The sequence below is a fragment of the Megalops cyprinoides genome, chromosome 1 (assembly GCF_013368585.1).
Source record: "Megalops cyprinoides isolate fMegCyp1 chromosome 1, fMegCyp1.pri, whole genome shotgun sequence".
Classification (NCBI taxonomy): domain Eukaryota; kingdom Metazoa; phylum Chordata; class Actinopteri; order Elopiformes; family Megalopidae; genus Megalops; species Megalops cyprinoides.
In genome coordinates this window covers 143,233-170,000 of record NC_050583.1, presented here as the reverse complement: position 1 = coordinate 170,000, position 26,768 = coordinate 143,233, and the positions used below count along the sequence as shown (strand labels likewise).

Genomic DNA, 26,768 nt, shown 5'->3' with positions numbered 1-26,768 from the left:
CAAGCGCTGCGCTAGGTTGTCCACATGTTGGTCACATCCTTAAAAGTAGTTAACAGAAGCCTCATTCTCTGTACACATGCTTCTGTTCATGCTTCTGCACAGCAAAGACCAGGATGTGCAATGAAATCAAAGACACTAGAACTGGAGAAAAAAGTTTTGCAAAGCAGCTCTGATTCAGACTGAGGCGGGTTACAGTGTGAAAGTGACCAGGGGTAGGAAGGTCACTTTCAGCACATTCGATCACATTCCCTGAAGGTCGTGTTTATGCTGGTTTCTTAGTCAATTCAGTCAATTCAAGTGGAAATCTTACAACCTGTTTACACCAAAGGTACTATCTTTATTGACTGTTTTGAAAAACAAGTCATATGTAACAAGTGGTAACATGTTTACTGAATGTGTAAAAACAGGCCTCAAATTAAAGTGTTGTCCATTCGACCCCCCACCCCCCCATCCTCAGTGAGGTTAAAACCCCCCCCACACTAAGGCTTCCTCAGCAAATTGGGGCTTCCTGCTGGTGGATAACATGCTGACATTATGAGAATGAATCCGATCATACTGTGTGAACCTGAACTTCTGTCACAAGTTAGATTTGCTAGCCAGTCCACTTTCCCTCCACTTTTTTCTTCTCTAAATTGTGTGGGATTTTTTTTTCCAATGTCTCGCGTCATTTGCTCATAAGATGTTATATTGTATGTAACTGTAACTGCACCCTCAGGCACCTCAACCTTGGAGCATTCTGATCACATCTCCTTAATCCTGTTCACTCCAGGTGATTTCTGCTGCTGGGAGCTCACTGCTCTCTGAATCAATGGCTTCTATGATTTTGCACCATATCAAATAAAACATGATTGGTGGAATCTGGCTGCATGCCTGAGTCACTGAAGAACATGACAGTTTAAATTAAAAGAAAAAACATTAAATTCAGCAGCCTGCACAAATGCTGACAGTCTGCAGTCCATCTGTGCTGAAACTCCCACTTCTACCAGCACAACCACGGCTTTTCCCCAGAGCTGGGGGACAGAAAAACATCTGTCTCTCATTAAAAACTGACTCTGAGCCCCACACAGACTCCTCCATCAGATGAACGAGGCTCGTTTGAACGTCTCTGTTGAGCTTTTAGCTGTTGTTTAGCTGTTGAAGAGGAGAGCTCTGATTTCCCACCATGTTTACAGTGACCCACAGCCTACTCTGCTAGAGTGATTTCCTGCCTCTTAGCTGTGGACCAGCAGGCACTCTAACATCATCATTACTATCAGCACTGTCTTCAGCTCTCCATAGTCTATGACCACTCACATCCAGGCCTTCAGAGGCTCCCTGGGGTGACTGAGGGACTTCGTCTCAGCCACAGTACAACAGTAGTGCCCCAGTGGGGATTGAACTGGCAACCTTTTGGTCACAAGTCCTGCTCTGTAACCACTGTTGCCCTAATGTACCCAAACATATGAGCCTGAAGACTACAGACTGTACCCTCTGTACTGAATGCCCTCTGTAATGAAATACAACACTTTCGTCTTGGGGGACATGATAATGCCCACAGTGTGTTGTATGTAGATTGCACTGTATTTGGGATGAAGGGTACAAACGCAGCACTTGCAGAAATACCACATGCACTGCACTCACCTCGGTCCCACAGCCATATACTGCACTCACCTCGGTCCCACAGCCCAGGGCAGCCATGCACTGCACTCACCTCGGTCCCACAGCCCAGGGCAGCCATGCACTGCACTCACCTCGGTCCCACAGCCCAGGGCAGCCATGCACTGCACTCACCTCGGTCCCACAGCCATGCACTGCACTCACCTCGGTCCCACTGCCCAGGGCAGCCATGCACTGCACTCACCTCGGTCCCACAGCCATGCACTGCACTCACCTCGGTCCCACAGCCCAGGGCAGCCATGCACTGCACTCACCTCGGTCCCACAGCCCAGGGCAGCCATGCACTGCACTCACCTCGGTCCCACAGCCATGCACTGCACTCACCTCGGTCCCACAGCCCAGGGCAGCCATGCACTGCACTCACCTCGGTCCCACAGCCATGCACTGCACTCACCTCGGTCCCACAGCCCAGGGCAGCCATGCACTGCACTCACCTCGGTCCCACTGCCCAGGGCAGCCATGCACTGCACTCACCTCGGTCCCACAGCCATGCACTGCACTCACCTCGGTCCCACTGCCCAGGGCAGCCATGCACTGCACTCACCTCGGTCCCACAGCCCAGGGCAGCCATGCACTGCACTCATCTCGGTCCCACAGCCATGCACTGCACTCACCTCGGTCCCACAGCCATGCACTGCACTCACCTCGGTCCCACTGCCCAGGGCAGCCATATACTGCACTCACCTCGGTCCCACAGCCCAGGGCAGCCATGCACTGCACTCACCTCGGTCCCACAGCCCAGGGCAGCCATGCACTGCACTCACCTCGGTCCCACAGCCATGCACTGCACTCACCTCGGTCCCACTGCCCAGGGCAGCCATATACTGCACTCACCTCGGTCCCACAGCCCAGGGCAGCCATGCACTGCACTCACCTCGGTCCCACAGCCCAGGGCAGCCATGCACTGCACTCACCTCGGTCCCACAGCCATGCACTGCACTCACCTCGGTCCCACTGCCCAGGGCAGCCATGCACTGCACTCACCTCGGTCCCACAGCCCAGGGCAGCCATGCACTGCACTCACCTCGGTCCCACAGCCATGCACTGCACTCACCTCGGTCCCACAGCACTGCACTGCACTCACCTCGGTCCCACAGCCCAGGGCAGCCATGCACTGCACTCACCTCGGTCCCACAGCCCAGGGCAGCCATGCACTGCACTCACCTCGGTCCCACAGCCCAGGGCAGCCATGCACTGCACTCACCTCGGTCCCACAGCCATGCACTGCACTCACCTCGGTCCCACAGCCCAGGGCAGCCATGCACTGCACTCACCTCGGTCCCACTGCCCAGGGCAGCCATGCACTGCACTCACCTCGGTCCCACAGCCATGCACTGCACTCACCTCGGTCCCACTGCCATGCACTGCACTCACCTCGGTCCCACAGCCCAGGGCAGCCATGCACTGCACTCACCTCGGTCCCACAGCCCAGGGCAGCCATGCACTGCACTCACCTCGGTCCCACAGCCATGCACTGCACTCACCTCGGTCCCACAGCCCAGGGCAGCCATGCACTGCACTCACCTCGGTCCCACAGCCCAGGGCAGCCATGCACTGCACTCACCTCGGTCCCACAGCCATGCACTGCACTCACCTCGGTCCCACTGCCCAGGGCAGCCATGCACTGCACTCACCTCGGTCCCACTGCCCAGGGCAGCCATGCACTGCACTCACCTCGGTCCCACAGCCATGCACTGCACTCACCTCGGTCCCACAGCCCAGGGCAGCCATGCACTGCACTCACCTCGGTCCCACAGCCATGCACTGCACTCACCTCGGTCCCACTGCCCAGGGCAGCCATGCACTGCACTCACCTCGGTCCCACAGCACTGCACTGCACTCACCTCGGTCCCACTGCCCAGGGCAGCCATGCACTGCACTCACCTCGGTCCCACAGCCATGCACTGCACTCACCTCGGTCCCACAGCCCAGGGCAGCCATGCACTGCACTCACCTCGGTCCCACTGCCCAGGGCAGCCATGCACTGCACTCACCTCGGTCCCACAGCCATGCACTGCACTCACCTCAGTCCCACAGCCATGCACTGCACTCACCTCGGTCCCACAGCCATGCACTGCACTCACCTCGGTCCCACAGCCATGCACTGCACTCACCTCGGTCCCACAGCCATGCACTGCACTCACCTCGGTCCCACAGCACTGCACTGCACTCACCTCGGTCCCACAGCCCAGGGCAGCCATGCACTGCACTCACCTCGGTCCCACAGCCATGCACTGCACTCACCTCGGTCCCACAGCCATGCACTGCACTCACCTCGGTCCCACAGCCCAGGGCAGCCATGCACTGCACTCACCTCGGTCCCACAGCCCAGGGCAGCCATGCACTGCACTCACCTCGGTCTCACTGCCCAGGGCAGCCATGCACTGCACTCACCTCGGTCCCACAGCCATGCACTGCACTCACCTCGGTCCCACAGCCATGCACTGCACTCACCTCGGTCCCACAGCCCAGGGCAGCCATGCACTGCACTCACCTCGGTCCCACAGCCATGCACTGCACTCACCTCGGTCCCACTGCCCAGGGCAGCCATGCACTGCACTCACCTCGGTCCCACTGCCCAGGGCAGCCATGCACTGCACTCACCTCGGTCCCACAGCCATGCACTGCACTCACCTCGGTCCCACAGCCCAGGGCAGCCATGCACTGCACTCACCTCGGTCCCACAGCCCAGGGCAGCCATGCACTGCACTCGCCTCGGTCCCACAGCCCAGGGCAGCCATGCACTTGCGTGGCTTTGTTTGTGATTTTTATATTCATTTGTTAGTTGAATCAGGATCTCTGATGTGCATCTGTATGTCTTACCCCCTACGTCATGTTACCCGTCAGGTGTCTGTCTCCCCCCCTCAGTGATATCTGCCCGCTGCACTTTCTCCACTCTCCACCAGGGGCAGGGTCCTCACTTTCTCCTCACCATAAACATGACTAAATTAATTAATCAAAACAGCTTTTGCACACTATCTGCAAAACACAGATAAAGACAGCTTTCCATAGGCCTGTTCCTGGGGCGTATCTCTGTTCCAGTACTGTGCAGACAGAGAAACCCAGCTCTGCCAGAGTAGCTGTGTGATTATCAGGTAGACAGAGACTGAGCGTGGTCTTTGTCCTCACAGTGATCAGCAGTTATTACGCAGTCCTGGTGGAACCGTCCTGTAAAATTAAATGGAGCACTTCTGTAAATAAAGAGTGCAGTCACAGTGCACAGCCATGACATGAACTGGAAGCAAGCTGTCAAACAGCTGTGGAACCCTGGGTAATGTATGGTGGGACTGTATGGGCTGTGACACAGTGCTCAACATAAAGCTCACAGCTTCAGCTGCAGGATCTGAAAGCACAGGCTGGAGACAGGCTCATTTAGTGTGTGATGTCATCGTTATCAAACATACTGACTCACCCTTGGGCACAGTAATGGTGACACAACACTCACACCGAGAAGCTATGGTGGCATCACTGGGTAATCTTGGGTCAGCAGGTATTATCAGGTTGTAACCTTAAGGTCTTAAAATGTATAACATACTGTTACAGTCATCTTTGTTCTTTCTTTCTCTTGTAAATAATGTGGAGAAAGAGACTTTTGAATGCACTGGGTGTTTTGCAGTTAATAATTCTGTTTAAATGTTACAGTAACTCTCACTGTCTCTCTTTCTCCTGCCCAGCTCTCCTGCTGCTCTATGACGTCACTAACAAAACATCCTTCGACAGCATCCAGGTAGGACGCAGCTGTGAGCGTCACTCTGTAGGACTCAGACAGGTGACTGCGAGCGTCACTCTGTAGGACTCAGACAGGTGACTGTGAGCGTCACTCTGTAGGACTCTGTTAAAAAGCTCAATCTGTCATAGTTATTTTAATTAGTATTTGGATCTGCAACTTTTATCACTAATTGATTTTTCTGACAGTGTTGTTAGCTGTTGAGACCATTTGGAGGGTATGAACTTTTCTGTTGGTCATGGTGATATAGACCTTCATGGAGCTCTGTGCACACAACTGGGGCTGGCCCCCTAATGGCCAGGAACAAAATGTGCTTTTGCCCCTGGGTCTGTGTGCTGTCAGACCCATAGCCCTTTATGGAGGGGGCAATTCTTGGGATCTGGGCAGTTGTGGGTGTTGGATGCAGTTATATTGGGGGATGGGTGGTCCCAGGTAGTTCTGGGAATCTGGGCAGTTGAGGGTGTCGGGTGCAGTTCTGGAGTGATGAGGCATTTGGAGCAGTGGGAGGTGTTGGGTCATTGGGTCATTTCCTCGCATGATTTCTGTACGTGAGGTTCTGTGTGGAGCTGCAGCCACAGAGCTGAGCCCCCAGGATTAATGGCTTTTAAGGACAGATGATCTCACACAGGGGAGAAACTGTTATTGCCGAGTGTCTGGCTCCTGGGGGAGAGCACAGGCACAGAGGAGCTATTTACTCTTATTCCATCTGTCAAAAAATATTTACTCATCCAGAATCAGTCTGCTCCTCCCGTGATCCTATCTCTGACACAGGCTCCAAAATGAAAAGTGAGATCTTGTGATTAGCACAGAGCTTCCACCCTGGTCTGAGCTCCCTGATCTGAGATCAGTTCAGCACAGAAACTTGGTGGTACCTGCCCTTGATCCCACATCTCAGACCTTCGTCCCGGTGCATGTGTTTGCAGACAGCGGCTCTGGGTACTTAACTGGAATGTCATTTGCAGGATGATAACATTACATTACATTATTCAGTCTTATCTAGGGTGATTTACATAACTTTCACTGTAGCTACTTATTAAAAATCTGTGCATTTTTATATTAACTGGAATAAATGCAATAAACACTGTTCCTTGCACAGGGATACAGCAGAGACACAGGGTTGAGGCTGAAGGATCTGCACCACCATGCCACACAAGTCTCTGTCAGAGTCAGGGGTATGGCTTTCTCCTGAGCGGTATATATATATGCCTCACAGGGTGGACACTGGGATGTAGGATGTCACACACCAGCTCTTTAAAGCAGCTGTAGCAGAGGGGAACATTACAGGAGATTTAATTATATCAATTAAGGCTTTTACATTTGCATTTCAGAAGAGAGAAAGATAAAACATTTAGGGGAGGACAAAGCATGTTTGACTAAGTGGTGGAGAGGGGTGTGGAGGTATTTGGTACTCTGTAACAGAGAGGTGTTAGGGGGCATTTGGTACTCTGTAGCAGAGAGGGGTGTGGGCACATTTGGTATTCTAATGGAGAAGAGTATGGAGGTATTTGGTACTCTGTAACAGAGAGGTGTTAGGGGGCATTTGGTACTCTGTAGCAGAGAGGGGTGTGGGCACATTTGGTATTCTAATGGAGAAGAGTATGGAGGTATTTGGTACTCTGTAACAGAGAGGGTTATGAGGGCATTTGGTACTCTCATCAATTTTTTGTAATATATCATGCATATTACATACACACTGAAATGATTAGCGGTTCGGGGACAGTCAGATAATTACCCCCCCCCCCCCCCCCCCCCCCCCCCCCCCCCCCCATACAGAAATAGACACACTGAAGAAAGTCAGGCCAATGGCAGATGTGGGAGTAAAGCTGGAATTGATGTGTTTTATGCTGCTGGTCAGGGCAGCAGTGTCTTGGTGCTCCAGAGTGATTCTCTGCATTTCATTCTGACAGCAGCCATTAAAACCAGCAGCTCATCTCAGAAACACAATGAGAGCGATAAACACCAACCGCTCCATCAGAGAGGTCAGAAACACAAATCCCACATGAGGTCACCCTGTACTCAAAACCACGCAGAATCCCATCAAGATCACTCTGACCAGTTCCTTTCAGTTGTCCCAAAATCAAGGTTGAAGCATAGGGGAGATTGTGCCTTTTCAGTTACAGCCCCTAAACTCTGGAACGAGTTGCCTCTGGATGTAAGTTGTTTTAAATGTTTTAAATCCCGTCTTAAAACGCATTTTTATTCCTTGGCTTTTAACTCAGTATGAGAGCTGCTCTTGCTTTTTCTTTTGTTTTATTGCTATGGTCTCATTGCTTTTATTTATTGTCCTTTGTCTATTTATTTATTTATTGTTTTCTGTACAGCACTTTGGTCAACAGCTGTTTTTTTAAATGTGCTTTATAAATAAACTTGACTTGACTCCTGTTCCCTCTGAGCCATGTGTGTTTGTGTGTAACTGCCTCTGCTCCCCGGGCCGGGATGACGCTGTTCCCGCTGTGCACACTGTGAGAATGACACGCGTCACCAGAGCTGACAGGTGACAGGAGGGGGTGTGTCCTGGCGGGCCAGCAGAAATCCCTACTGCTGTATGCCGCATGTGTTCCTCCCTCCTGCCCATCGGCCTTCTGGGAGTCACCCCACCGGAAGGGCCTGTGCAGTTAAACCCCACGCTTTCAGCCTCATGTGCTTCTGTGGAAACTCCAGTGGAGTCCAGGCCTTGGCTGTTCATTCCAGCAGCTTTGAAAGACCAAAGATGAAGCCTTTTTTCATCTGATGAGACTGTCACACTGCTTCTTCCTGTCCTTCCCTTTTTTCTCTGGCTGTCAGTGAAATTGATGTTTTTTCACCATGTCCTTATCAAAAGCAGGGCTAAAACTGCAGGGAAAGGCCACACTGACTGGTATTAATATGTGCAAGGCAAACACTCTGAGTTTAAGCACCAAAAGACTAATACGTGCTTCAGCATGGAGAGTGCTAATTTAGTTTTTAATTTTTTCCCCTCTTTCTTACATCAAGTCACACTGCAGGTAATGAGTTTTAGAGAGGGAAGCAGGGGTGGGGGGAGTTTGCGTTCAGTCTAAGACTCTGTGTCCGTGATCCTTTTTCTCCGACTTAAAAATGAATGCACTTTTTTCCAGTTCATCCACAGCACCCAACAGTGTGGGGTGTGTTCCAACAGAACAGAAAGACCCAACAGTGTGGGGTGTGTTCCAACAGAACAGAAAGACCCAACAGTGTGGGGTGTGTTCCAACAGAACAGAAAGACCCAACAGTGTGGGGTGTGCTCCAACAGAACAGAAAGACCCAACAGTGTGGGGTGTGTTCCAACAGAACAGAAAGACCCAACAGTGTGGGGTGTGTTCCAACAGAACAGAAAGACCCAACAGTGTGGGGTGTGCTCCAACAGAACAGAAAGACCCAACAGTGTGGGGTGTGCTCCAACAGAACAGAAAGACCCAACAGTGTGGGGTGTGTTCCAACAGAACAGAAAGAGTCTTTGATGTTACTTATCCATAAGAGAGCTTACCCTTGTGATCCCAAGCTGGTAAATGGGGAAAAAGTCGTAGAAGACTGAATCTGAATCTCCATGTCTCTCCATGGCATGTACATACACTCACACACATGCAATTTAGCACTTTAGACACCAGCTGTCTTTCTGAAAAATGAGAGAATATGCAGGACCCTGTAGGGCTGGTGTTTTTGTTGTGTGTAAATTGAGTGTGACTCTCTGCCCTTGGTGACACAGAGGGAGAAAGGTTCTTCAAAGCCAGCTGATAAACACTGGCAGCAGTGCATGCTGGGAACCCAGTCTGGCCCCGCTGAGGTCGGGGAGTTGGAATGTTTACCAAGACCTCCAGGGCTTCTATTGGTCTATGCAGGAGCAGGTTGTCATGCCAACACTTAACACTCCTAGCAATCATCCTCCATCACTTTTGACAGGCAGACAGACAGTATTTCAGTGTTTTGTTTTTATTCAACATTTTATGTAACTATATGTTGTCAGTGTAAATTACTAGTTGCTGTGATTGTTTTCTTGGATCTGCTCTTGGTTGTTTTCATGAGCCTAATTGAAGATAGAGGGGTGGGCCCCATTCTGTGACCTGTCCTGATTGGAGAAAGATAGAGGGGGCGGGCCCCGTTCTGTGATCTGTCCTGATTGGATCGGGAGAGAGATAGGGCGGGGCCCATGCTGTCTCCTGTCCTGATTGGAGAAGGAGAGAGAGGGAGCGGGCCCCATGCTGTCTCCTGTCCTGACTGGAGAGGGAGAGAGAGGGGGCAGGCTCCATGCTGTCTCCTGTCCTGATTGGATCGGGAGAGAGAGAGGGCGGGGCCCATGCTATATCCTGTCCTGATTGGAGAAGGAGAGAGAGGGAGCGGGCCCCATGCTGTCTCCTGTCCTGACTGGAGAGGGAGAGAGAGGGGGCAGGCTCCATGCTGTCTCCTGTTCTGATTGGAGAGAGAGGGGGCGGACTTTGTGCTGTCTCCTGTCCTGATTGGAGAGGGACAACGAGGGGGTGGGCCCCATGCTATCTTCTGTTCTAATTGGAGAGAGAGAGGGGGGCAGGCTCCATGCTGTCTCCTGTCCTGATTGGAGAGAATGAGAGAGGGGGCAGGCCCCATGCTGTCTCCTGTTCTGATTGGAGAGAGAGAGAGAGAGAGAGAGAGAGAGAGAGAGCTGGAGAGAAAGGGACAGAGAGAGATACAGAAAGAGGGGGAGAGAAAGTGTCATCATGAGGCTGTCTGTGTGAGGAATGCTGCTTTTTATTTCTGTCACTCTGAATTGTTCCTTTAAATGAGCTGTCATATAACAGCCAGTCCTGTGAGAATTTGCTACTAGAACGATTGTTGAAAATTTGGGCGATGTTCAAATTGTAGATCATTATAAAGGTTGAACAGACAATTAATGAAATAATGGGTTTGTAATGGCCATTTGAGTGGAGGAAAGTGAAGTGGTTGACAGGCTGTGAGTGGAAGGTCATCTCTGCACCTTCTGGACTACTGAATATCCAGCTACAACCAGTCTGGCTTATTATATCCCTTCCTACTCTTTTTGAATGTAGTTATAATGTGTTCTAACATGCTGAAATTAACTTCTTGTACAAATTAGAATGAGACCCTTCTAACCACATAACCCATTCACCCAGGTGTAGTCTGGCTAACTGACTCTGTAATTACATATACACAAACCACTACCTGCCTTCACACCTGTGTGTCCTCACTGCAGATGATGCTGTTCCTTTGTGTAAATGTAGCTCATATGGCAGCTCTTATGGCAGTGTACTGGGGTGTGGGTCCGGTGAGGGGGGTGTTGATGTGACAGGGTGCCCCTGGGGAAGATGTGTCAGACCAGGAGGGTTTTAATGGCTGCAATAGGAGAGGTGTAATGCTTGTGATTGTGCTGCTGCAAAGGTATGAAGCCCTGCGTGGTTTTCCTGCTGGAGAACTGTGTGTGGTGTGTGTGCGGTTCCTGTCTGCTGGAGAACTGTGTGTGGTGTGTGTGCGGTTCCTGTCTGCTGGAGAACTGTGTGTGGTGTGTGTGCGGTTCCTGCTGTGTGTGGTGTGTGTGCGGTTCCTGCTGTGTGTGGTGTGTGTGCGGTTCCTGTCTGCTGGAGAACTGTGTGTGGTGTGTGTGCGGTTCCTGCTGTGTGTGGTGTGTGTGCGCTTCCTGTCTGCTGGAGAACTGTGTGTGGTGTGTGTGTGGTTCCCGTCTGCTGGAGAACTGTGTGTGGTGTGTGTGCGGTTCCTGCTGTGTGTGGTGTGTGTGCGGTTCCTGCTGTGTGTGGTGTGTGTGCGGTTCCTGCTGTGTGTGGTGTGTGTGCGCTTCCCGGAATCCTTGGCAGAACAGTCTCTGCTGCGATAGTCTCCTGCACTGGCAGCTTAGGATAATTGGTGGTAATGATGCTCGTTCGTTACGCATCTGTAATGGGGCTCGTTTGTCAGGTCTGTAATGAAAGCTCGTCTCCTTGATGCCGGTTTCTGGGTAAAAGCAGAAGCAGGGTGTTCATCAGCCTGACTGTTCCTTCAAATCAAATTTCCTCTCAGCTCTGCTCCCCTTTCTCTTGCCCTTCTTAACAAACTGTCTCTCAGGCTCTTCTACCTAACTTCCTGTTCTAATCTTCCAGCCCCTCCTACTTTGCCCATCATTTCCTGTCCCAGTCTCCAAGCCTGTTCTCATGCCTCTTCTGCGTATTCTCCCCAGGACTGGCTGACAGAGATCCATGAATATGCCCAGCAAGATGTGGTGCTGATGTTGCTGGGCAACAAGGTACGGAATCCTGGGATATTCTCTGACATCACACCTAAGTGAAAGAGTTTGACGGCTGATGATCAGGATACACTGTTACAGGCACTGAGGAAAAATGTCAAGTTGATAGATTATGAAGAATGCACAGTTGGACAGACAGTAGGAGTAAGACTGATGGGCAGGTGTGAAGCAAGAAAAAACAAGAACATACAGGTAAGCTGGACATGAATGTAATATTTGAGGAGGAGATCTGAGCTTTGAGCAGTACACTTGTTATCTGTAGGAAAATATGGCAAAGATAGTGCACATGTATATCACTTTTGTGTAATTGTGGGGTCAGTGAAGTTTTGCATCCATGTTTTGTCAGTGCTGTGGCTCAGTGAGGTGCTGGGTCAGTGCTGCGGGTCAGTATTGGGTCAGAGGGTCAGAGCTGTGGCTCAGTGAGGTGCTGGGTCAGTTTTGGGGTCAGTATTGGGTCAGCGGGTCAGTGCTGTGGGTCAGTGCTGTGGCTCAGTGAGGTGCTGGGTCAGTTGTGGGGTCAGTATTGGGTCAGCGGGTCAGTGCTGTGGCTCAGTGAGGTGCTGGGTCAGTTGTGGGGTCAGTATTGGGTCAGCGGGTCAGTGTTGTGGCTCAGTGAGGTGCTGGGTCAGTTGTGGGGTCAGTATTGGGTCAGCGGGTCAGTGTTGTGGCTCAGTGAGGTGCTGGGTCAGTTGTGGGGTCAGTATTGGGTCAGCGGGTCAGTGCTGTGGCTCAGTGAGGTGTTGGGTCAGTTGTGGGGTCAGTATTGGGTCAGCGGGTCAGTGCTGTGGCTCAGTGAGGTGCTGGGTCAGTTGTGGGATCAGTATTGGGTCAGTGAGTCAGTGCTGTGGCTCAGTGAGGTGCTGGGTCAGTTGTGGGATCAGTATTGGGTCAGTGAGTCAGTGCTGTGGCTCAGTGAGGTGCTGGGTCAGTGCTGCGGGTCAGTGCTGTGGGTCAGTGAGGTGATGTTTCTCATGTTTTTCAGGCTGATGCTACACATGACAGAGTGGTAAAAAGAGAAGAGGGGGAGAAACTGGCTAAGGTAAAAAAAAAAGCTAACTTCCACAAAAATGCTAAATAACTCCAAAAAAACACACTAACTCACTCCACAAAAACTCACTCATGCTCCCCAGAGGTACTCTCACATCCTAAGGCCTATGATGTTACACTGACATGATACAGAAACAGATCTGCTATTAAATCGAGGCAACACTAAACCGTTTATAACATACAAACTAGATAAGCACTTTTCAAAGTAAACATATCCAAAATTTCCTTCTTATCCAAAACTTCTGCCATTTAATTTGATCCTGTTATTTGGCCATTTCAGTATGCATTCTGGCCCTGTGTGTGTGGTTAGAATGGTGTTCTGTGTAAAAGTTGCTGCAGTGAGACGGGGGGGGGGGCGTTGCAGGTCAGTCAGGGTGATTACTGTGGAAATACTGCAGGTTTGCATATCAGGACAGGGGTGCAGTGCATGGACACATGTTATTACCAGGGTTCCTAGCTAGTTAGGCAATGATGCCACTTGCTGACAGTAAATAACAGTACAGTAACTAGCTAACAGGCAATAGTAATCCTTTATCAGCCTTACTTATTATAGCTGGCTGGTAAAAAAAAAAAAGTTCACCAAGGAGTCTAAGAAGCTCAGAGTTGATGTTGTTGCCATCTTTGCTATTGTTGTTATTTGAGGTCTGACTGTTGCTTAACACATGAATGCCCTGGCACCTTGGCATTTATTAAGAGCAAATGCCTTTATAAGGCTGATAAACATATTTAGCTGTGGAATGAACTGGCACCGCAATATGGCATATTGCTAACATGAATGATTTAGCTCGCTAATCCTGTGAATGAGAAATTCATGATATGACATACAACGCAAGCATTGTGATGACCGCTGAGGAAGAGGCACAGGGCTATGGGCCATAATAAACAGTATATGAATATTCATTACAACCACAGATTATTTTATTATTAGGAACATGAAGTCAGTAAATGTAGGGCTCTTTATTTCAAAGTTTCTATTCTGGTCTGATAGCCACAGATGTTTTCACTCCTGTTCTCTGTCCCCGCTGCAGGAGTATGGGGTGCCCTTTATGGAGACCAGTGCGAAGTCTGGCCTTAATGTGGAGCTGGCCTTCACTGCAGTGGCCAGGTGAGTCCAGCAAAGTCTCTGTTTACTCATCATCGAGCTCAGACCTTCTGAAGTACTCTTCAGAGCCTTCTCCCTTCCTCTCCATCCCTCCCTCACAGCGAGCTGAAACACAGAGTGATGAAGGAACCCTCTGAGCCCCAGTTCCACCTACAGGACTACGTCAACAAGGAGATGAAGAGTGCAGGGTGCTGCAGGCCTTAACACTGCAACACAGCCGTACTAATGGAGCCCCCGTGTGCGAGTATGTGTATGTTTGTGTGTGTGTGTGAGTGCACGCACGTGTATGTGTGTGTGTGCGTGTGCGTGCATGCATGTGTGTGTGTGTGTGCGTGTGTTTGAGTGCAGGTCTGGACTGTTGCCTTCTTGCCATCATTCTTTTAAAATAAATTAATACATAAAATCACAGAAACTAAACAGCAAACCCCTTGGGGAAACCAGGAGGACAGCACTGGCCCCAGTGGAGATCCCAAACACAGGTGAGGTCGCCTGTGCAGTGGTGGGATGAGAGATCTGTCTGTGCCGTGCTTTGGGCTGATTTGTTGTTTCTGTGGATCCACTCACGCCGCACACACAGGTTACACCCTCTTTCCCCTCACCAGCCAGTCATCTGCGGTTTTTGTTACAATCAGGCAAACCGAGTCCGTAACAACACCAGCAATCCAGCCAGATGCTCCTGAGTCAGACACCCCTCACCAACACCCCTGCAAACGCACGAGCAAATATCTCATTCAGAGTCCTGCACATGTACTCACCAAATATAAAACTGTACATAAATACCACACACATCCCACATAAGGTTAACAGACAAATGTATAAATACTGTAAGTTCCCAAATATACCCCTCATAACAATACCCTTACATACTCCTAATATATACCCCGTTTACCCCGGGGTTATAAATAATCATGAATACCCCTGACTTCATTTGACTTCACCAGTTCTATTTCACTGCTGTTGTAGTTCTCTGCTGATGATTCATCTCCAGAATACAGAAGCAGTGTATGAAAGGCAATACATGTGAGAATGTACGAATTTACTGTTACAGGCCACCACCATTGATCAGTGTGTGACTTACCTTATCATGGTGAATGTGGCAGTGTGTTGGGCTTGTTTTACTGTTTGGCAGTGGAACAGGAAGCTGCAGTGTCCCCAGGTGTGAGCCCTGACTGAGTCTGACACATTCACAGATGTTCAGCTCCAGGCTCAGGCTGTGCAGCTCCACGCAGCCATGTCCTGCAGGTGTGTGCTGATGAGCGATTGGATGCCCACATTCACAAAGGTGGAAGGGACTGCACACCTGTGCAGGTCAGCGTGTCTGAACTGAGGCATTAAACACATCATTCAATATGAAGCAGAGTTTATAGTTGTACATCAATGTCAATTTTTATTTTATTGATGCCTTAGACAAAAGTGCTTCGGTAGTAGAGAATTAGTTGTTTAGAGATCGTAGCTATGTGAGAAAAGAGATGTACTGTTAAATGCGTGTAAATTGAGATGAGCAGTGAAAATGCTCGGATGATATCCGTACTGTTGTCCTTTGTGAGGTCTCTGCAAGTGTTGTACAGAAACTTGAAACTACATTCAAACCCATTTGCAAATAAATGGAATTTCATTTAATATTTGTCATTATTCACAGAGCTACAGTATTGTAAACATCATTGAATATGTATTGCTGATGTATTTGTAAAATGTATGAATATGATGCACATTGTGTTTTCTGTTCCACCAGTACATCATATGACCATAGCCTTTTTCATAGGAATCCGAATATCTCACGTTTCTATTGACTCACACAACTTTTTTTCTCATTTGAAAGAGCAGAATCTAATGCAATAATGCCAGGACTGAGCTGTTTGCAGTGTGAATTATTTCATTTGTACTTGTGTTTATATAAATACCAGCCACAAATAACAATGTACAGAATTCAGAGCCCATGATGTAATTATTCTGTTTTTACCTTCTTTGAAGTGTAATGGTTTCAGATTTTTAACCATGTATTAAATTCATGATAATAAAGCTTATGGCATACAAACAAAGGGGTGTTTCTTGCTTTTACTGAATAATAATATCTGCTCCTTCTGAATATCATCTTAACTGGGAAAGGCACATTTCATTTGTAACAAAATATCAAAAATATCAGAGTGATTAAAGGAATTAGACTGTCAGGAATACTGAATCTGTGGTATACTATGATTTCCCCTTTTTTGGTAAGATTGCATTGTTTGGGCCAGTGTGTGAAATCAGAGTCTCAGAGTCATTCAGTGAGTCTCAGAATCATTCAATGAGTCTCAGAGTCATTCAGTGAGTCTCAGAGTCATTCAATGAGTCTCAATCTTTTTCTATTTTACATATTTATACTTTCACAAATAAATTACAAATTCTGTTCTCTTCAACTCAATGTTTCCCAGTCCAAGGCCTGGACCCACCGTGTTATTACTGCTGCTGTTATTCAGTTGAGTTCTATATTAATTTGCTTTCATTTAATTCTGAAGGGAATTCTGGTCTTTATTGAATCTTGCTATATTTACCCAGCTATAAATGAGAGAATTCGCAAAATTATACAGTTAGAGGTGTGGTTTGCTTACATTAAGAAAAAGTACTTTTACCTTAGATTTGAATACTTGTTTGTATTACCAAAGAGACTCAGAAGAAACATAACCACCTTACTTTCATCCTCCGTTCTTGGAAGTGTGTATGTTCAAACACCTGTCACCTGCCTGCTTACCTGTCCCTGTAGGCAGCACACACTGCTGTGAGCATATTGCTGGCAGATGTGTGTAGTGCAGCATGAGAGTGCCCAAAGGATGGTGCAGGTCATCTCTCTGCTCCAACAGTCTTTCTTTGGACACACATCTAGTGTCACTACAGATCAGGACAGAATGTGACTGGTGTAGGTCTTGCAAGATAATTTTCTTTGTTTCATTGGTCCCAAATATGCTCTTGAAGTTACAGGGAGAGACGGAGTTTCAGATATTGTTACTGCAATGTAACAGAAACATTGAGAGGACATTCTGTTTTAGCAGGAAAATGTAGATTAAACTGTGCTATACAGTTTAGCATCCCATTGCGTTTTGTTATTTATGTAGACAGTCTCCTGTTTAATCGTTTTATGATATTCATTTACTTTGGAAAATGTTGTCCACAGTGATTTCTTGTTTTCTTACTCTAAGTGCCTCATAGTTTCCCCTTTACTGTGGCCTTATTTCGGTGCAGATCTGAGCAACCTCATTTGAGGGTCTGGGCACAACAGGCTTCAGCGCTGTGGGTCTTCTGAGCACAACAGGCTTCAGCGCTGTGGGTCTTCTGAGCACAACAGGCTTCAGCGCTGTGGGTCTTCTGAGCACAACAGGCTTCAGTGCTGTGGGTCTTCTGAGCACAGCAGGCTTCAGTGCTGTGGGTCTTCTGAGCACAGCAGGCTTCAGCACATTATTATTCCACATTATCAACTCATGTAAGCAGGTCCTGGACCCACTACAATTTGCTTATCGCTCTGCAAGAGGGACAGATGATGCCATTGTAACGCTTTTAAACTTTTTATATATGCACCCGGAGGGTTGTAAAACACATGCACAAGTCCTCTTTGCAGACTTTTCTTCTGCATTTAATACAATCCACCCACTAATTCTGGCTGACAGACTGAAAGAGCAGTTTAACTGGACTCAAAACTAGTTGTATGGCTTTTGGATTTCCTAATGGGCAGATCGCAAAAGGTAAGGGTAGGAAACACCATGTCAGAGGTGTGTTTTACCTCTATTGGCACACCACAGGGCAGTGTGCTGTCACCTTTGCTATATATTCTATACACGGACTGTTGTCGTAGCAGATACCATGGACACCATCTAATTAAGTTTGCGGATGACACTGCCTTGGTCAGCCTATTGGAGCAGGATGAAGTCGAGCATGATCCAGTTTTAAATGACTTTGTCAACTGGTGTGAGGCCTCACTTCTGAATTTGAACACGTCCAAGACTAAAGAACTCATTTTTGACTTTAGACGTGATGCTCCACCACCCACCCCATCTAGGATTAGAGGAGAGGAGATTGAGATGGTGACGGAGTATAAATATCTTGGTCTTATTATAGATCACAAATTATCCTGGGATCAACGTGCAGATGCTATTTTTAAGAAGGGCCAGCAGCGCATGTACTTTCTTAGAAAACTAAACTTTTTTAACGTTGATAACAAAATTCTCATTCTATTTTATAAGTCTTTTACTGAGAGTATTCTTTGTTATTGTATTGTTTGCTGGTATGGACATTCCAAAATCACTCATAAGAACAAATTGGGAAAAATTGTTAACATCTATCTATCTATCTATCTATCTATCTATCTATCTATCAGAGCTGTGGGGCTTCTGAGCACAACAGGCTTCAGTGCTGTGGCTCTTCTTTCACTCGCATTAAGAGGGCTTAAAGGGGGGAACCAGAATTAGCTGAAAGTCTGTGTGTTAACTGTGTTTATATTACATATATATATAAGTAATATAGTTATAATCACAGGGATGAATGACACAGTCAACAAGACAACTGACTCTCATTTCTGAGGATATTTATCTTAGGGTATGTGGATACCCGTGGGGCAGATTGTGTGTGTATATGTGTGTGTGTGTGTGTGTGTGTGTGTGTGAAGCAGAGGTCTGTGGACAGATGGGAGTCATACTGGGCGGTGCAGCACCGCTTTTTATCGCTGGGGACGGGAGGTCAGAGTATAGGCTGCGGGAAAGGCATGGGGCTGAAGTTAAAATGTTATTACTAGTACTACTGTTACTAATGTTATTAATGCTGTTACTACTGATATTTTTTAAGTACTGTTACTGTTATCACTACTGTTACCAATGTTATTACTACTATCTGCAAGTATTTCAGTATCTTGAAATATTTTCTTAAACAAACTTTTAATGTTTTCAAATGCATCAAAGTCAAACATGAGGAGTTTCTGATTTAGGTTTAGAAGAGTCTGAAATGCAATAGTTCCCTTTTGCATCTGCTTTGCATATGCTCTACCTTTACTCAAGATCAGTCAGTCATCTAAAAGCATTAAAAACTCATTCAGAAGTAATCAAATTATTAATCAAATTATTGGTTTATTTGGTTTAGACTTGGACAGAAATAAGAAAAAAAAAAACGTTTCTCTGAGGTTATTGATGAAAACAAAGGGAAAGCTTCTTATAAGGATTCATTTCTGATTAACTGTTCAAAGCTGAAAATTGGCATCTGTTGCGTTTTGGAAAAGAAATTCCTCATGTCTAGCCTAGGTTGTTAATAAAAATAAGTTTGTTCTTGTTTTACCCAGAATATGTACAATTACGTATCCTGTATTAAAACTTCATTACGGCGGGAAATGACGTTGACATTACGAGACAGTGGGCAGGTGTGGGTCGGTTCCGTAGGGGACCACACACTTCTAGAGGCACGAAATGATGATTTCTAATCATGCCAAAAAAAAAAAACAGCGCCACCTTCTGGAGACTTCAGGAACAAACGCATGTGTTTACAGTGCGGTCGTCCTGACTGACCGTCACTCGAATCTTCCGTCCTCTCTTAATTATTGCAACCCCCACAAGAAAATTAAATTGAAATTTTCAGTGACCGTTTTTATATCAATACAGATTCCCTTCACAATACATTTCATGAACCAGCTCTGCTTTGGTTTTACAGCAGTCTTAAAGGTGTTCTCCGAATTGGTAGGAGAACGCTGTTGCAAAAATGCAATAAACAGTAAGTGTTTGCCGTTTAAGGCTATAACTTTTCGTTTGCATTTAAAGGAAATTGCAATTTTAAAATTATATCATCCTTGCTTTCATCGCTTTTACATCACAACTTGCAACACAAGAGAACAGAAATGTATCCATCCAACCTCCTTTCAAATTTCACTTTCCTTTAACCCCTCTTTCAAAGCCAAAATACACAGCCTCGCTATGCGGGCTCCCCAGGCGGTGACGGTGTTTTTGACAAAGCTGCATTATATCTTTTGAAGCGCAAATGTCGACTGGTGTTTTTTTTTTTTTTTTACACAATCGATTGTCGAAATTGTATCGGTCATAGATTAGTTATCCTGTCTGGCGCTGAGAGGTCACGTGGTTCCTGGGACACCGTAAGGGGAAGTAATCATGTCGACTGCAATGAATTTTGGAACTAAATCATTTAAAGCGCGTCCCCCCGACAAGGGCTCGTTTCCTTTAGATCACTTCGGTGAGTTATTAGCCAAATGAACAATCTAGCTGGAAGCCACTTTGACCTGCGTAGTTAGCTAGTTAGCTGCCTATCCTGTGTTAGTCGTAGCATAACCTATTGGACTATAATACTGTTCGTTTATCTTCGTAAATACTGTTCGTTTTTATCCTTACCGGTCATTGCCTGGTGTCAGTCTGTGTGGTACGTACCTCGTAATAGTATTTGTGCTTTATATTTCTTTTGCGATTTTGCTAGCTGCTGTTAGCTAGTGATTTTAGCCACATCGTAGGTGCGTCACAGCAATGTTGGAAAGTTTTGGTGACCTTAAACGCAGACACAGTACAGATGGCTGGCTGGCTGGCTAGGTACCTCTGAGCCCACTCCAAATGAACAGTCCTACTGGTTAAACATTTTACCTATTAAATGCAAGGAAGCCTAGATGCACCCTTCGTAAGTCACATATTTGCAACTGAGGTATTCTACAGGAGTATGAGTATTCACTAGCTAATTCTTTCAGTCGGGTTTCCTTTGTTATTCGAGTGTAGTTATTTGAGACTCTGGCGTTCTAGGAGAGTGTAAGTCTTTCAAAGATAAGTTCATGAAGTGCCTGAAGGACAGCGGCTATGACAGCTCCTCGTGCCGACTACAATCCAAAGAGTATCTGGAATGCAGGATGGAAAGGTGAGCATTTTACCTGCGCACTTTCCCCCGACGGCTGACTGCGCTCCCTCACGCCTCTCTGCGGCGCTCTGTGCGCAGGTCAGGCACGCACGCCTGCAGCATTTCACCGCATATTCGTGCGCGCCAGGCAGGTAGTCTCTGTCGGTTAACGACAAGATGGTTTTGACGCCTCTATGTCTTTGTATTAAGGGAAGTAAAGCTGGTTTTATATTGGACATTCGTCACAGATTCGCATTTTGATTGTCATCACACTTTTTGAAACAGTTGCTATAATCTATACACTCAAACGTCCCTATTCGGAAGAAGACACAGTCTTAACTACATCAGGGAATTTACGATTTTAATTATCATTTTCTGATTTCTGCGGTGATTAGTATCATTTAAGTATGACAACGCCACCGTTTCGGTCCAAAATTTTAGGGACCATCGTAAAAGTGCTGCTCTTTTAAACTGGGCTGGCGATAATATTGGGCATATTATGGATAATTTTTATGTATGTATTTTAAATATGTATATATGTATTTTTAAAAACCATCCATATGAAATAGAAAACCAGGGGTATTTTAAAGAACACTCAATATAGCTCTTACTACAACCCAATTTATATTTTTGGTGAATTTGTAATATGCATAAGCTATTGAATTTTATGCATAGTAAAGATTCACTAAAAATATAAATGGTTATGTTTGTCAAAATCCATTGGGAATAGTAAGAGCCATATTGAATTTTTGGTGTAATAAAAATTCCGTAAAAATAAAAATCTATATTTTTTCAAAATCTATTTGATATAGTAAGGGCCCCATCAAGTATTCTTCAAAAAAACCTGGTTTCAGATCTTTATCTGACACAGATGGGAAGCTATTGAATTTTGTTTATCATAAAAATCCTTTTACAAATTATCTTTTCAAAACCCATCAGCTATTCTAAGAGCCACATTGAGTGTTCTTTAAAATAAGCTTTGTTTGAGATCTCTATCTCATATGGATGGGAAGGTATTACATTTTGTGTATGATAAGAACTCTTTAAAAATATGAATACTTTATTTTTCGGAATCTATTGGGTGTAGTAAGAAGCAAATTGAGTGCTCTTTAAAATGCACTGTCAGATCTGTGTGTGTGCAGATGGAAAAAATTCTTTAAAAAAATATAAATATTCCTTTTTTTAAATTTTCACTGAGTTTAGTAAGCCCCACATTTCTTGCCCTTATCAATGCACTTTCTTTGAGATCTCTATCTCATATTGACGGGAACCTATTGAATTTTGTATATAATGAAAAATTTAGAAATATAAAAATCAGTAGTTTGGTAATGGTCCCTTAAAATCAAACGTGAATATGTAGTGAATAGAGCCCGACCGATAAATCAGCGTGTCAATATTATCAGCGGATATGAGCTGCAGATAGATGGTATTGGTGTTTATAACGGCCAATAAATGACCATTAAAAAAGAAACAGAGAGACAAAGTATCTGGAATGCAGGATGGAAAGGTGAGCATTTTACCTGCGCACTTTCCCCCGACGGCTGACTGCGCTCCCTCACGCCTCTCTGCGGCGCTCTGTGCGCAGGTCAGGCACGCACGCCTGCAGCATTTCACCGCATATTCGTGCGCGCCAGGCAGGTAGTCTCTGTCGGTTAACGACAAGATGGTTTTGACGCCTCTATGTCTTTGTATTAAGGGAAGTAAAGCTGGTTTTATATTGGACATTCGTCACAGATTCGCATTTTGATTGTCATCACACTTTTTGAAACAGTTGCTATAATCTATACACTCAAACGTCCCTATTCGGAAGAAGACACAGTCTTAACTACATCAGGGAATTTACGATTTTAATTATCATTTTCTGATTTCTGCGGTGATTAGTATCATTTAAGTATGACAACGCCACCGTTTCGGTCCAAAATTTTAGGGACCATCGTAAAAGTGCTGCTCTTTTAAACTGGGCTGGCGATAATATTGGGCATATTATGGATAATTTTTATGTATGTATTTTAAATATGTATATATGTATTTTTAAAAACCATCCATATGAAATAGAAAACCAGGGGTATTTTAAAGAACACTCAATATAGCTCTTACTACAACCCAATTTATATTTTTGGTGAATTTGTAATATGCATAAGCTATTGAATTTTATGCATAGTAAAGATTCACTAAAAATATAAATGGTTATGTTTGTCAAAATCCATTGGGAATAGTAAGAGCCATATTGAATTTTTGGTGTAATAAAAATTCCGTAAAAATAAAAATCTATATTTTTTCAAAATCTATTTGATATAGTAAGGGCCCCATCAAGTATTCTTCAAAAAAACCTGGTTTCAGATCTTTATCTGACACAGATGGGAAGCTATTGAATTTTGTTTATCATAAAAATCCTTTTACAAATTATCTTTTCAAAACCCATCAGCTATTCTAAGAGCCACATTGAGTGTTCTTTAAAATAAGCTTTGTTTGAGATCTCTATCTCATATGGATGGGAAGGTATTACATTTTGTGTATGATAAGAACTCTTTAAAAATATGAATACTTTATTTTTCGGAATCTATTGGGTGTAGTAAGAAGCAAATTGAGTGCTCTTTAAAATGCACTGTCAGATCTGTGTGTGTGCAGATGGAAAAAATTCTTTAAAAAAATATAAATATTCCTTTTTTTAAATTTTCACTGAGTTTAGTAAGCCCCACATTTCTTGCCCTTATCAATGCACTTTCTTTGAGATCTCTATCTCATATTGACGGGAACCTATTGAATTTTGTATATAATGAAAAATTTAGAAATATAAAAATCAGTAGTTTGGTAATGGTCCCTTAAAATCAAACGTGAATATGTAGTGAATAGAGCCCGACCGATAAATCAGCGTGTCAATATTATCAGCGGATATGAGCTGCAGATAGATGGTATTGGTGTTTATAACGGCCAATAAATGACCATTAAAAAAGAAACAGAGAGACAAAGATGGATCCTTCAACAATGTTATGAGTGTTGTCGTTGCGTAGTTTGTCCACTAGAGGGCACACTGCAACTCCACTGTTGGCAACACACGTGTTTGGAACGCCACAAATCGCAACAATCAGCTGACCCAAGCGTGGTGATGAGCTCGTGTGAGCCCTGCATAAAGCCTGTGGGGTAGTGGGTAGCAGGTAGCCGAGCGTTTGCAGGGGTTACGTCACTCCCTGAGACCTGGTTAAGCAGCGTTGTTGCCGACAGGCTAGGGGTAATTTGACTTTAGCTCAACTGGCAACGATACTGCCGTAAGGGGTTGGCAATGGGCAGTGAGAATCCAGGTTCGAAAGTGGCTCACTCGCTGACCCACGTAACATCGAGTTAAATACACAATGCAGGCTACACCCATTACACAAGTAGCCTTGTGTAACGGGTAACATTTATGTCAGCGATGCCTGGTTTTGCTGCAGTAATGTGAAATCCGGTACCGTCAGTCAAACATCAAAATTACTTTAACGTTACAGTAGTTGAGTTATGTAGGCTAAGCTGTTGACAAACTGGATTGTAGGTTTATTTATGAAACAGTGTGGCAGTTCTAGCGAGTTAACAAACAACAGTCCTATCATTTGTCCCTCGTCGCTTCTAAAAATTCATGGGCAACATCGCTACATGCGCTTATAACGCTGTCCACTGCTACATTAGGTTACCCACAAAGCTAGCTAATGCCATGTATATCAGGGGAAGACCGCTAATGTTAACGAGCGGTTAAACTATAGCGTTTATCTTATTTTGCCTGAATGAAGCAATGGTAAATATATCTGCGACTCGCATGTCTGTAGTTACAGTCGGTGCATTGGAAATTATTAAACCAGAGGGGACACGTAAATAAACATGAGCCGAACAAGTACCTAATGTGGCTTGGTAGCCAAACAAAGTTGTCTAGCTTCTCTTTCAAACGTGTAGTGTGAAATCCCAAAGTTGCAAGTCCTCGTTGCAGACAGTCATGTAGTATTAGGTGAATTCAACAGCAGAGTTTACTCTAGGTCACTGTATTAGTTTACTGCATAGTTTTAAGATGGTATATTTTTTTAAAACTTTTTGTGTTTTTATACATTTGACTCTTATTTATCAAAACTTTAATATATTTTGTTGTACTTTTATTCAAACTACTATTTATGACAGTAAAACAAGTTTATTTTTAAATTGCATTATGTTATGTTATCTTGGTGAGGACTCTTAAATAACTAGACATAACAAATGTTAAGGAAAATCTTTGTTATGTGTTCCTGAAAAAAAAAGAAAAGACTACTAACCGATATATCATTAGATATATCGGTCAGATATCGATCAGATATATATATATACATATATGATATTATATATCATTTTCAGATTTTTAACTCAAATATCAATCTTCGGTATTGGTCTTAAAAATCCTATATCAGTCGGGCTCTAGTAGTGAATTCCCAAAATAAAACCAACTTTACTTCGCTTTTGTATTACCTGTTGTAACCCTACGCTTCCATTGCAGCAGATTTTGCGTCAGATAAGAGCAGTATGGTGTAGCGGTAATGTTGCGTTTTAACGGAACGCGAAGTGAAATTCACGAGCGACGCGAATGCATGAAAAATGGCAGGAGGCGAATGGGCGGAGTTAATCACGGCGAAACAGCGAGTGAAATGAGCATTCACTTGAGTTAAAAAATGTTCAACTCGAGCAAAAATTTCACCTGGCAAAAGCCAATCACCTTCAAGTAGGGCTAGAAGCCACGCTCCCTTTCCACTTTGCCTTTTCCAACTTGCTAGCAGCGTTGGTGTAATCAAAAATGCTTGCTGTGACGTGCGTGAAATTCGCTTGTTCATTTTTCAGGCAAGCGTGTCGCTGCCCAATCCATTCTGCACGTGCACAAAAATCCGTGTGAGGAAAGCAAAGCGAAATTTTGCTTTGCGTTCGGTTAAAATGCAGCTTGGTGCACTGCTTGCCGTGGTTGCTGATTCAGTTCCCCTTTAACGCACCATTTGCTGTACTCTTGGGCAGGGTACTTAACCCAGAACTGTAGGAACTGTGACCTCTGTAAGCTGCTCTGTATAAGAGTGTCTGGAAAGCAAGTAAATGTAATTTTGAAAACATCAGAAACCTTCAAAATATTTTTCAAAGCCTGAAAAAGCTTGACAGGTAGGTACCTGGAATAAGAACAAGAGGACATATAAACGCAAGTAATTCTACCTGGACTAAAATTAGTAGGGTATAAACACTGCCAGAGTGTGCAGGCTACTGTTTTTACACTTTGGGAAAAAATGTGGCCTCTGTGAGCACACTGAACGTACCTTCACTGCCACCTTGAGGGTTTGGGGACCCTCTGGCACAGCATGTAACTCTCTCATCCCACTGCAGGCAGCTGATGGCCAGAGAACCTCTGGAGAGGCTGGGATTTAAAGACCTGCTGGATCCCAGTGAGGAATCTAAGGACACCAAACCCTGAGGAGAGACCTGCTGCCAGCCCATAATATTCTCACATTACCATTCCTGTTCAGACAAAGCCTTGCTGTGCTGACAGAGAAATGTCACAATGTTTTTGGTCATTCTATGGCCAGCCTGTACAAAATTTAAATTCAATGAATGTGTGTTTGCTGTGTGTGAATGTTTATAAATATTTTGGTAACTGATTTCTGTTTTTTGGGTCTCTAATGTCATGGCGGGGTTTAACAGCTCTGCAGTGGTGTCAGGTTAGAGTGAGATTGAGACTTGTGGCTGGGTTTGAATTTACAGCACTGCAGATCTGGGCTTTAAGGCCAAACAGAAATGTTCTTATTTTAATGCCTTTACTGAGGAGGGACAGCAGTCAACACACCTCCTCTCTCTGGTGAAGCTACCTTTAACGGGAAAGTTCACAACAGCAAAACTACAGTAGTTCATTGTAACAATTAAAAAATTCTAATTGATTTGGCATACATCTTCAATACAATCCTGGTTACATAATCTCCCAGATCTGCAATTTCCATTACTACTAAACACATATGATTATGTAGTTGTGCAGTTTTGGCTCTGCACTTGAAAATGACATTGTTGTTCTTAGTTCATTCACACCATTTATTATTATAAAGTGGGGAAAACATAACCCCATTCATTTTATTTATCTATTGTTATTACCAGCTTCCCTGTGGCTTAAAAACAAGGGGAAATTGAGTTGAGGCAGACCTCCCAGTTTGAGGCCGCAA

General features: G+C 45.3%; 2 protein-coding genes across 2 annotated transcripts in view; both read left to right on the top strand.

Annotated features, from left to right (window-relative positions):
* Window positions 1-15,650, top strand: part of LOC118775513 (ras-related protein Rab-26) — a 36,970-nt gene extending 21,320 nt beyond the window's left edge. The window contains exons 5-9 of the mRNA XM_036525470.1: window positions 5,331-5,383; window positions 11,541-11,606; window positions 12,589-12,645; window positions 13,682-13,758; window positions 13,857-15,650. Coding sequence (XP_036381363.1) covers window positions 5,331-5,383; window positions 11,541-11,606; window positions 12,589-12,645; window positions 13,682-13,758; window positions 13,857-13,959 — 356 coding nt within the window. The 3' untranslated portion in view covers window positions 13,960-15,650. The remainder of the gene's footprint in view (window positions 1-5,330; window positions 5,384-11,540; window positions 11,607-12,588; window positions 12,646-13,681; window positions 13,759-13,856) is intronic.
* A 4,179-nt stretch (window positions 15,651-19,829) lies between these two features.
* On the top strand, window positions 19,830-26,316 carry LOC118792431 (cytochrome c oxidase assembly protein COX19). Its single transcript, XM_036550279.1, has 3 exons — window positions 19,830-19,950; window positions 20,502-20,613; window positions 25,945-26,316. The coding sequence occupies exons 1-3, from the start codon at window positions 19,869-19,871 to the stop codon at window positions 26,030-26,032; spliced, it is 282 nt and encodes a 93-aa protein (XP_036406172.1). The 5' UTR covers window positions 19,830-19,868; the 3' UTR covers window positions 26,033-26,316.
* The last annotated feature ends 452 nt before the right edge of the window (window positions 26,317-26,768 follow it).

Bases quoted from the DNA above. Each gene is read 5' to 3' on its own strand.
- LOC118792431 (XM_036550279.1), top strand. From the start codon at position 19,869: ATGTCGACTGCAATGAATTTTGGAACTAAATCATTTAAAGCGCGTCCC. The intron at 19,951-20,501 runs GTGAGTTATTAG...CTGGCGTTCTAG, and splicing joins GTTTCCTTTAGATCACTTCG to GAGAGTGTAAGTCTTTCAAA. The intron at 20,614-25,944 runs GTGAGCATTTTA...ATCCCACTGCAG, and splicing joins CTGGAATGCAGGATGGAAAG to GCAGCTGATGGCCAGAGAAC.